Source organism: Venturia canescens, chromosome 3 (assembly GCF_019457755.1).
Source record: "Venturia canescens isolate UGA chromosome 3, ASM1945775v1, whole genome shotgun sequence".
Taxonomy (NCBI): domain Eukaryota; kingdom Metazoa; phylum Arthropoda; class Insecta; order Hymenoptera; family Ichneumonidae; genus Venturia; species Venturia canescens.
In genome coordinates this window covers 9,418,832-9,430,963 of record NC_057423.1, presented here as the reverse complement: position 1 = coordinate 9,430,963, position 12,132 = coordinate 9,418,832, and the positions used below count along the sequence as shown (strand labels likewise).

Here is a 12,132-nt window from a genome sequence, read left to right as displayed (position 1 = left end):
AGCTAATGGCCCAGTGAGTCACCCGCGGCTGCTGGGCACACTCACCTCAAACGATCCACTTATTGCACGACACGAGGACCCAAAACGTTTATGCGGAAAATAATGAATGGCGACACGCAAACATGAATTCATAACTAATTAAGATCCACGTGCCAAATTACTCAGGTTTAACGGAGCTCGACTCACGTTCCCGGACCTTTACAACGTGTGCTTAAATAATTATGTGAGGTCGAACGCAACGACCATTCATTTCCAATCCTGCTCAACACCGATCGACCGAATTTAAATCAACGAATTTTCTTAGAAACGATTCTCAATACCACGATTTTTCTTCGTTTTTTCATATTCTCATTCTCAATCCATTCGTTCATCGCTCTGACTCTCCATCGAGTTTTTGCTCGTCGGCTTCGTCAGAATCAGATAAATTGTCTGCCCCCCAGTGATCTGAGCCACGGGCCAATCGTCACCCATCGGTCACCAAACCGAGTACCAGCAACGATCGCTCTCGATAATCGTATTTTCATTGTTATTTGGGTCAATAAGAATATTTCCGTCCTAATACGTTCTCGCTCGGTCGAACAACCCTGAAAATTTGGGCCAAGGTAGGTTCATATTTCATCGATGCAACGTGCGCCAATAAAAGTCGCAACGCACAATAAAATCCCTACATATATATGAGCATTTGTGTCTGCACACATCTCTGCGTGTGTGTGTGTGTGTGTGTGTGTGTGTTATGACGAAAGTACTATATTCATTCATACAGAAGAGAAAGCGAAGAATGAATCGTGAGTTCCGTATTTGGACGGTTGCCCAACGATATTGATGCCCACACATTCGCATCCGCTCAACCCTTGTACACGTGTACGTGTGAGACACAAACTGCGAATCTATAGATTCGTGGAATGAAGGGCGTAAGTGAAACCGTTTGGTGAACAACTTGATCGGGATTTTGGCTCGTGGGTGTCGAACGTTCTTATTGGAGTTTGACCATAAAAGCTCTCGGCCTTTACAGCTCCTGTTTATAACGCGGACTTGATTATCGCGGAGCTCGATTTATTCCTAATTTCAGCTCATTCGGAGTGACTCGATACGATCCGTAGCGTGGATTTTTGTCTTAGTGTCTGTGACGGTAAAATAGTGGTTATTCATTTCCGGGTTGAGGAAACTTTTCGAAACTTTTGTTATTAAACCTTCTTTTTTTTCCTCTGTCGACACACGTCAATGTTTTACAATGGATTTCTCATATTTATTAGAAAAGTTGTATGAATTGCGAGCCGGGGAATTTGAGAAGCGAGGGTTCGAAATTTATTCCCCCGCGAGCGAATCGGTCGCCACGTGACCGATTCGCTCTCGATTCCGTGTAAATTACAGCGAGCGTTAAATTATAAGGAATTCATACAAAATAGGCTCGCAGTCACGATCAAAACGAATGTGTTGAACCGACGACCTGCTCCGAGCCGCATATTTATGGGAATGGGGATGCATTCGATACAACTCTCTTGTAAGTTTGTTCGCGTGATAACTCTCAAGCTCTGACGTTGATTGCGTGCTCGACGAGAGTATTTGGAGAAATTTCTGTCTCAGGGCTAAAGTCTTTCCCTTTCAACCGCAAATATATGTTTACAAGGTGGTTTACGTGGAAGGATATTAAGGTCGAGTATGTAACGTGAGAAAGAGAAAAGAGAGAGAGAGAGAGGAAATGGGAGACTAACGATTTGCTTTCTGGTGTTGACGTGAATAATCGTTCGACACATGCACAGACGTAACGTTGCAGCGTGAAAGAACCGGGCGGTTGCACGATGAGTGCGTTATACCGTTGGGCACAGGTCAGCCAGATATACGTGGAAGAATTTCCTGTTCGTACAAGGATACTTTGCGGGTTTATCCCTCGAGAGTTCAGAGTCGAAAGGTGTAGAGCAAATACATTTGTGCATGATTACATAACGGAGCGCATGGTTGAGACGTCAAGGTTCACGTACGTCTAGGTTCGTAGGTGTTTTTTGTTGATTTTCAAGGAGCTTCGCCTCGCAGTTTCTTCGCCGAGGAAGATCGAGCCCGGATTCCCTCTCGTTCCCCTTTTCCTCTCTTTTCCTTTTCTGCCTGACTGAATTTCTCTCCTACGCTTGCCTCCACATTCGTTCGAGAGTTTTATCAATGTGTTTGTGGCCCGACGTGGCTCCCCGTTCCGGCGTTGAAGCCACATCCAAGGGATCAATAAGAAGCCGGGGTGCAAGGGAGGACGAAGAGGGAGAGAGCGAGAGGAACCTCGGAAAGTTATGCCCCCTCGGAGGAGCCTCCGAGGGGAAGAACCTCGGAGGAACGGAAAGAGAGAAACTGTGAAATTTCGGGGAGAGCGAGCTCGAGATAGCAGGAGTGGACCCTCTCCTCGAGCACCCCCTTGCCAGGGAATTTATTTAGCTTCTGGAATAACGCGAATAACGCTTCCTCCCCCTTCCTTGGGCTCGTCCTTTCTCTCTCTCTCTTCCCTCGTGTACCGATTTCGTGATATTTTTCGCAATGGACCATACGAAATCTCGTTTCATCCCCCCAAATTTTTACGAACTCTATCGCAATCGCACACGTTACTTGGATTTCTCCTATCGATACGATCGTTTCAACGGAACCGAGAGGCGAATTATGGCTCGCCCGGGGCTGCTATTTCCGCCCCGATAGATACAAGCTACCCGGGATGCAGGAGAGGACCCCTTCCTCGGGGATATCGAAAGACTCTCCGCGTAAAAGCTCGATTCGGAGAGCTCGGATTATATTCGATCTCACTCTCTGAGTTACTGCCGGTGGGAATCACCAGGAAATCGAGGGAGGCTCAGCACCGAAGAACAGAGGAGGGAAGGGGTTTCATATGTCGGGAATGAAGGATTTTAGGTACGCGTGGAAAAGAGATTCGAGGCTGTTTCTCTTCCGGAAAATCTACTGGCCGAGAGCGCAGAGTTCTTGCAACGCTGGATTAAAGAATGAACTCGGACGCTTCGCCTTCTCCAAGGACTGCACGAATCGTGGATCCTAAGAGCGACATAATTTCAGACAACTTTAAACTCTGACCACTCCCGAGTTAAAAACGCCCCTAGAATCGAACCTTTTTATCTCTCGCAAAGTTTTTTCCCTCTTTTCTCAGTACTTTTAACAAAGCACTCCTCACTACTTGCGTTCATATTTCTAAACGAGAATCCTTATTGTGGGGGCGCATCAACGTGTGCGCGGCTCTTTTCACTCCGTCGAAAATACTCGGAGGCGGGTAGAGTTTGAGGTTTTTTTCTCCTCACTTTCTCGGACGGTTTTTCGGGTCATTTGGCATCCGTGGGAGCATTACTACGATGCGGAGCGCACCTCCTTTTCGTGTACATTTTCACCCCGCAACACTCTGCGATAATCTACAAGAGCTGGTGTGTTCTTTCGCCTTGGCAATTCAAAGATTTTTATGTTTTGAGGCCACGACACTCTTCTCTGGTGTTATTGTTTAGACGCAATTGAAGTTGATCTTGAGCTTAACTGCGTAATAATGTCCTGGTCGATAAATCGAACGAGTCGATGGAAAAACTTTTCAATCGAATTGCGGACGAAAGCGAAGAAAATGGAATAGAATCGTTCAATAAAATTCGAGAATCTCAGTTCGGTTTGAAACTCGTGGGAGAGCGAAAAAATTGGAAAAATCTCATTTCCGGATGCTCGATTGTTTCGATGTCCTTGAAATGAGTTAGTGCACTCACGAGTTAGGAATTTGACCTAAGCTATAACGGATTGATAATAATTATAAACAAGAGTACGATAGCAAGGGAGAACTTGGCCTCATCGTCGTCGTCGTCGTCGGCGTCGTAGTCGGTGGTCGTTGGAAAGCGAGTAGAACGGGTTTCACCCAGGGCATCGATCGGTCTACGCTCCCTCAAACCGCCCTCAACCCCGACCTACAACCACACGGAAATCCCGAGCCACTCGAGCTGCGTTCAGCCTTTTCCTCTTTCTCGTTTTCCTCGCTGTGCGAGTGTGTTGCTTTTATATCCGTGAGAGATCGTACTCGTCGGAAGGGGCGTTTTCTCAAGTACCAAAAACGAGAGAGAGAGAGAGAAAAAAACGAAGCCTTAAGACCCCATTAGACTCTGAGAACGTCCCGTCTCATTCTTTTGTTCGATCGGGATCGAAAGTGCATTCGACAGGTCACGATTTCGAGGGTATCCATTGCATTATTCTTCAAACGAGAAAAAAAAGGATCTTCGAGGTGTTTGCAAGTTTCAGTGATCGTTAATTGGAAAAAAATCTTTCCTCGACGGTAGTACTGCCTCGAGAGTTCGATCAGTCGATTTCAGCCAGTGAATGCTCGACCGCAGTGCTTCATTTCCGAGTAACTTTGCTTTGCCCAGCAACTATACAGTCACCATAAAGTTCCAGCACAATTGCCAATGCTTCATTGTCCTGGGACTCGATAGCAATTGGCAGTCCTTTGTAGGAAATTGGGAAGGAAAGAGGGAGAAAAATTTCGACGGTATTCGATGGCTCGAGTTATTGAAGAGTCTCAAGGAAATCATGCATTTCTTCGTCATTTTTCTTAATTCACTCGACATAAGTCAAGGCTTTACACTTGGACAGTTTTCTTAGTTAAAAATACAACAGCAGGCTCGATGCGAACGAGCTGGGAACGAGGGCTCGCTCTCGCTGAACGGTCAGACGTTGATGGACGTTTATTTATTATTTCAACAACAATAATTCCATCGTCTACTATTTTTGTTTCATCTTTTCAAACGCAATGTACAATAATCTTAAAATTTTGGTGTACCAGTTTACGGAGTACTCACACATCGTAACACAATTAATTGTCAAGGAGCTTCGACCCGGTGCTGACTTTCGTTAGGGGCATGCGGTACGTACTTCAGGAAATCGAGGGAGACAAGTTTGTCGGGTGAAGGCTTTGCGTAATCGAGGGCGGTGTTGGCCTTGCGCACAGTTTATTCGCTCAAAGACAAGCCTCTATGAAATTTGCCGAGTAGTTTTCAACTCTGGATTTAAGATTGTTTTACTGGAGTTTCCACCAATGCAACTTTCAAAATATCTTTCATACGATCTTTAACGGGCTCGTATAACTCGAAAAACCGTTTCAAACATTCACGAATAAATGTAGAGTGTTGCATTCGTCGTCATGTGCTTGGAAAATAAAAAAAAAACTATTATTAAAAAGTAATTTTCAAAATCAAGTTACGGTCGTCGAAAATGGTTTTTTTTTTTTTTTTTTTTTTTTTTCATGCACATCGCCGAAAAAGAACGATTGCTAGTTGATAATTTAAAAGGCTCATGAGCCTTCAGTCATTTTCTCACTTCTGATGTGTGTCGCGACTAAAAACACCGCGTAAAAAATCGTTTCCCTTCACGTTTTCGTGCGCTTGCACATCAACAAAAGTGTCACGCTGAAAATGAGAGTCCCGTAGCCGCGCCGCGGTGATAAAATGTCTTTTACGAGTTTCACACGTTGGAGTAGCTCGAGCAAATGCGCGAGGCTTTCATCACGCAGTGACTTTTCCGCCTTCCCTTTTTCTTTCTCGTTCCTGCAACCTTCCTTCTCCACCTTTTCAACCATTATTTTAGCTCAGTTTAAACATTTTTCAAAAACCAATACATCAGCGTGGCGCTCCAACGTTTCAAATAATTACTTACTGTTCGATAACTTTCCACCAAGTTCGATGAAGTCATCGGATTTTAAAAAGTATCTCACGGCAAAATAGTACGAAGTGATCAGAAAAAAATAATGAAAAAAAAAGAACGATCGAATGTCAAACAAATGAACTTTTTCAATGTGAATGATTCAGCTGCTCTCTATTTTACAACGATTCGAACAATGAAACTTTTCGCTCGTAATCAGTGTGTATGCGCATTCGAACGAATGAAATTCCATTAGCGAAACTCTCAGATAAGTGCATTGAATTATAAAAGTGATACACGGAGAGACTTTTATAAGAATATTTCGAATGAATTTGCTAGAAAAATTTGCTATGTTTTGTAGCAGCGCTGTTCTATATCGCCATTCTATTACATTTCACCAAAGTGCATACTGATTTTGATGTCGGAAGCAGTTCTCTCAAATTTTACTATGTACGACAGTCAAAATTTAGGTCTGCAACATTCTTACATCGAACGATGTATCGATATCCGAACGTCACTCGTGTCTTTGGCGAAATGTTAAAAATTGGTGAATTGGACTGGACAAATTGTTTGAAATTTTACGATGTGCCAGTGGTTAATTTTCATGTTTATACTCGCAACGCCTCGTATAATTGGTGGGCGGATGGATTTTGCTACGTTATTGAGCAAAATTCAGTGCGGTAAAAGGGAAAATACGAAACTATGCAATTTTTCGTATAGCACAGAGAAACGACTGCTTCGTTATCTCCTAAATTTTCATCAAATCATTTCATAATTTGCTATGTTTTTGATCAAAATTCGCTCGGTGTTCATTTTTGATATAATGCAGCGCGTTATTTACTGTGGTACTGTGGTAACGGTTCCCCAAACTTTTGAATTATTTGACACACTCTGTAGCGATTATTATTATAATATCGATGCGGCCCGACGTTACTATAAAAACATAGTAATTATTTTTGCTATAAAAGTTTCTCCGTGTAAAGATGAGAATAGAAAAGACACAAAAAATGTTAGAGTTCATGCACGTTCTCGTGTTGACGACTCCCTTTGGAAGAAGCTGTACCGTGTAGAGTGAAACGCCAGGGTTCGCGCTCGGATAGCGTGTTCCTACAGTGTCGTATTAAGTACGAATACATTTTGCATGCCTCATCCAACATACGCGCCTTACCTAAACGAACTACCTTCATCTAAGTACGATATGAGGGTCATGCACAATGTCTTGGCCCGCACGTGCGATTATAACGAACGTAAAATTCGATTAAACGAGCCTGAGAAATTGGCTGTTTTAAGGCACATCGCAGATTTTCGATCCTCAGCTCCCAATATTTATTGCGTTCGTCTTACGTTCTCACTACATCCAATAAAAACGTAAAAAATATAAAATGCTCGGCGAATCTAAAAATCTAGTCAATCCCTAATAAATGGCTAAGTTCTAAGAAAAATCTAAATCGAAATTTTTCATTGCTCTTCATCTAATGAACTATTACTATAGAAGAAAATTTTAGCTAAGTGGATTTATGTGATCTTGGTATGTACCTGGCTCAGGCTTCTAAAGCTACTTGTACTGGCGCTGCGAGCCTGCAAACACAAGTACAGTACAGGTCACCAATCACCACGCCATACCGCATGTTGTTAAGTATAAAGAGAGAGAGAGAGTACAGTAGTAATAAGTAGACATGTGAAATATAGAAATAGTAGTGGACTTAGATATTATATATATATATGTACAAGAGATTATAGAGTCGACAGAGTAATACAGAATATACAGAGTGACATTGCATAGGCAGAGTGAAGATAGCTTGTTGGTATTATAGAGATAAAAGTGAGTTTGCTTTATTGTATATTATACAAAGTTCTTTTGCACACGTACGTATTCAAAGATATGGGCATTTTTTCGCAGCAGTGTAGTGTTTCCTCTGCTCGGGCACGGAGAGACGAGTTCGCTCAAAAGAAATCACCCGAAAAGGCACGTTGGCGAAAAAAATGTGGCTAAGTACCTCAGTCGTTTAATCTTCATTCATAAAGGACCCCTTGACTCACTCTTCAATGAACTCTCTCGACGTGGGCGAGTTTTTCGAGAGTCGAAAATTCATGGTCGAGGACTCCTTTTGTATTCTATTTAAGGCATTTAACCGAAACGCGGTACTTTTTACTTTTTAAGCTTACAGCTAAGTCGAAATAATCACTCTCGATTTATCCAGATTATGGATATTGTGGATGCGAGAGGATTCAAATTCGCTAAAAGTCTTTCGAGTTGAGACACGAGACGGGATTTCTTTTTCAATATTTTTTCCAAGGTTTTTATTTCGATTTTATTCTCTCCTGATACAAAGAGATGCAAGTTTCGAGGAAAATCATTAAAATGAGGTTTCGAAAAAATACCCAGTTGGACATCCAAGCCCGAGTGCACATCGCACTCTCATAGAAACAATGTACGTATACAAAACAGTGCTTCGTTTATAAAACTTATATATACAAGCTGTGGAAGTCAGAGGGAGTGGCGATATAGAAATAGATCCGAGTGAATGAATTTTTCATTAATACTTTTCAACCCTTTTCATACTACGATTTCTCCTACGTTCAAAAATAAGACAATTGTTATCGTCACAACGTTTACTTGCTTACAATAAATTATTATTGACCATTTTTCCGTTTCTCTAATGATTATCCAAAGAGTTTCATTTCCAATCAACTACTCGTCGAAGTATCCAAATCCTTCAAAGACTTGAGTCCACTCCAAGAAATTTGAGTGAGCAATTCCATGGAAAGTTTAATAACAAGTAACAGTGCTAAAAAATTAAAGTTCTGAGAATCACTTAAATTTTGTTTTAACTCGAAAATATCTTTGATCAAGGGATACTTTCCTTGTGATTTCAGTGAGCCTTTAACCTGATACGTCAACGATAAAATATCTGCATTTTTTCAGTTCGCCACAAAAGGGTATGAGTTATTAGAGATCCATGAGTGTGTTCCGTGTAAAAAGTTTTGTGGACACAGCTCACAATTATAGCACACTACACACAGTCTAACAGTTAATGCAATAGCGTGATTTTTTTGCATTTTATCTATAGTATTTCTAATTAAAGATATATATAATTTGCAGTTGAATTATTAGAGCGTACGGAATAGAGGACAAATATGTTTTGCATGACACGGTATTCAAATGATGCCTTTTATCTTGTAAGAATTTTCAAGTCTTATACAATTAAGGGCGGTGTACATTTTTTGCTGAGTGTATCATTGACCTGTTTTGCACTAATGATCTTTAAACATTACCCCGGAAGGCTCCAATTACAGTTTCTCTAATTTTTTATTTTTTAATGTTTTTTATTTATTTCTTTTCAACATTATTTATTCGGGGTTCACGTGAACAAAACGTTGGTTCCGTGAGAGATCTCTTTTACTGTAGAAAAACTGGAGAAATACACAACGAATATTTTATTAAAAATCGATAATGGCGAGAAAGTTTGCTCGATTCATCTAGAAAATAATTTTTATTGAACCAATTTTCCTGACGAATGAGCTGGAAGAAAAAAAACTATTACGATAATGAGTTTTAGAATGAAATCGTTGTTTCCTGGAAATATATAACTTTTCGCAAACAACAATGATCGTATCATTGCTGAATTTGAGAGGAATATTGGGCATCGCGTCCATCTGATAATACGCTGTCCGCAAGAATCTCAAGCAATGGTACAAAGTGTCTTTCAGTCTCGGTTCTCATTTAAATAAATAATTAGCGAGTAGTTGAAGCGAGTTGGCTGAATATTGATGAAGAATAATGTGTCGAGCTCACGATGTAGGTCGCCTAAGGAAAACGCAAGAGGACGAGTTACAAAGGGAGTAAAAAACAAAAAATTCGGGTTACCCTGACGCGTTTGTTTGACGGGCGGAAATGCGGGAGCGTCGAAAAGAATGGGAAACTCTCTGGGTGTGTCCGGAAGGCAAAACTGCCAAGCGGCTTTTCTGTAATCCTGAAGGTGCTTCAGTTCAGCTCTTGAACGCATTGTCATTTTAATTGGCAAGTGAGCATGGAGGATGCGAGTTGAGGTCAGTCGAGGGAGAGGTCAGGAGCGCGATGAATCGCCACGTGGGAGAGAATTTTTTTCGAAAATCCGAGCCGAAAGTCCTGAAAATTTCGATCGGAAATCTCGCGAAGTCGGAAAACATGTCCGAATTTCCATAAACTAATCTTCGGTACGCGCGCGGGAAAAGGGCGCAAAAAATAGGAAAACAAGGGGCGAGGACTCTCGAGGAAAGAAGCACGAGAGCCGACGGGGCTTTCAAAGGCCCGAAGAGTCCGGACAAGAGGCAGCATTTTCTCAAAGAGTGAAAGAAATAAAACATAAAAGTGAATCGGTGCCTCTCGTGCAGAGAATCTCGTAAAAACGTGCAGATACTCCAGCAGATGAGAATAAAGGCTTCGGAGACTATCTGCTATTTTTCTTTGGAAAAATAATCTTTCCCAAGCCCCCTCGGAATCTAAGACCCATTGAACCTGTTTCTTCTTTCGGTAGCTTTCAGTCTCTAGGAAAAAGCTTTTAGAATCATGAAGCTATCTTTCCTCCCCGGTGAATTGCAATTGTAATGATATGCCTTTTGAGGACACTCGCGCGGAGGCCCGATCGATCGCTGCCTCTCGCTACCGAATAAATTCACTGAAAATAAAAGAGTCCCGATTGCCGCTTGAGTAATCAAGTCGCCTGACAGCGTTCTACGTTTTCCCTCCCGTCGCAGCATCAGTGCGAACCCTCGTCAAGGATTCACATCGAATGGATATATTCTTGCAGCAACGACTCGAATTTTCTGTGAGCTCGCATCGAACTCCCTGACATTCGACAGTAATTACTTTCACTAGAAAAAATAGTAGAAATTTTGAGAAATAGCGCTCAGGAATATCAGCATTCCAAAATTTAAGAGACAAACCAGACCAGCGAGGGATTTAAATTCAACGAAAATTTCGTTCCTCGATGCAAATAATTTGCCCAAAATTCTCTGCTGGAATGAATTCTAAAAAACGTACGCGACATTAAAGTTTCGCACCCTCAACCGTCGTCATAAATAGGAAAAAAAGTTGAAAATTGTAACAAGCAACTGGCAATTTTCATCATTAACATCGAATCGAAGCGCGAGCGTTAACGAAGCAAATCAAAGAAAATCGGAATTCAAAAGTTTCCTAAGGTACTTCAAAAAGCCGAGGTCAAGAGAGTGTGTGAGGGAGACGCTCGGCGGTGAAGTGCCTCTTAAATTTGCAGGTCGTTAAGGTCCCAAGCGGTCTCACGAGTATGCGCTAATTGGTTTTCGTTATACGCGCTCGTATCGGGGCGTGCATTAATGTTGTGAGGCTAATTGTCGTCTTTACCGGTGTTCAAACGTGCGAATAACAAACTTCGACGGATTATGCAGGAAATACGCGGGACAAAAAATTTGCACGCTTCCACGATAAAGCGAAGCTGATTTCCCTTTAGCGGTGTGCGTTCGAGCGATCCGGAGTGAAAAATCTGTTGAATTATTGATGATTTTTCCAAGAATTTTCTACACTTTTAAAAAATAATGTTCTCCACTCCACCACAGCCGTACGCCAATGATGGACGAGAGTGGAAATGCCCGTACTTCTTATTTTGTCTTTCATCCCTGATAAAACTTGGTGTGGACGGAGATAAAAAAGGGAGGAAGAAAAAAATGGGAAAGTTGGAGGAAAGAGTGGCACCGTCGGTGTCTTCGAAACTCGATGCACTTTCAAGAGGACTCGTGTCGAAGAAGGGGCCGGAGCGCGAAAAGTAACAGGAGCGAGAAGGATGAGGCACGTTCGTGTTTGAGAATCTTTTTCGTAACGTTAAAGTCTTTCACTCTTTATTTTCCTTCCTGTCTAACATTTTCTCATCATTTATTTTGTGTCGATAACACGAGCGTACTCACTTTGTCGATAAATCACATCGCGAAAGGAAAATGTAACGGTCGTCTTGAGTTAAAATAAAATAATAAAATGGGACGAGACTCGGTACGAAATTTGAAGCGAGCTTGAATCCCTCTCGTCGCGAGCAGAGATTCTGTCTCGTGGAAATAAAAGGTTCCGTATTACCGTGTTCTCCGGAGGATCGATCCCAAAATAAAAAATCCATTTTGCTTGATTCCCATGCAAGATGACAGTTACGATCTTCCCCTGCTTTTTTCTGCCCCGCGAAGCCTCCGTATCGTTCCTGGCCGAGTGACAAGGAAGCGTTTCACAAACGGGAAAAAAGCGTTTAGCCCACGCGAGCAGCGAAGTGACACGTGACTCGACTTTAGAGAGAGGCGGGAGTGGCGATTTTTGGGATCGATGAATGTTGCCCTCGCAGGTAGACGCTCGTCTGGAGCTCGATAAATGATGGGAGACTTCGAGCTGAATTACGTCTCGTAACAGTCTCAGGCTTAAGGAGTTTCGGTACAGAAGGCAAAATATTAAGAAATTGATCAAATTTGGTGATAATGTTCTTCAACATCAAGTGC

At 42.1% G+C, this 12,132-nt stretch overlaps 1 protein-coding gene across 3 annotated transcripts in view; it reads right to left on the bottom strand.

The window, feature by feature from the left end:
- LOC122407565 (calmodulin-A-like) overlaps window positions 1-12,132 on the bottom strand; it is a 97,563-nt gene that overhangs the window by 39,470 nt on the left and 45,961 nt on the right. The window contains exon 4 of one of the 3 annotated variants that reach the window (XM_043413873.1): window positions 7,180-7,221. The exons of the other annotated variants lie outside the window; for them this stretch is intronic. Coding sequence (XP_043269808.1) covers window positions 7,180-7,221 — 42 coding nt within the window. The remainder of the gene's footprint in view (window positions 1-7,179; window positions 7,222-12,132) is intronic. 3 annotated transcript variants of the gene reach the window in all.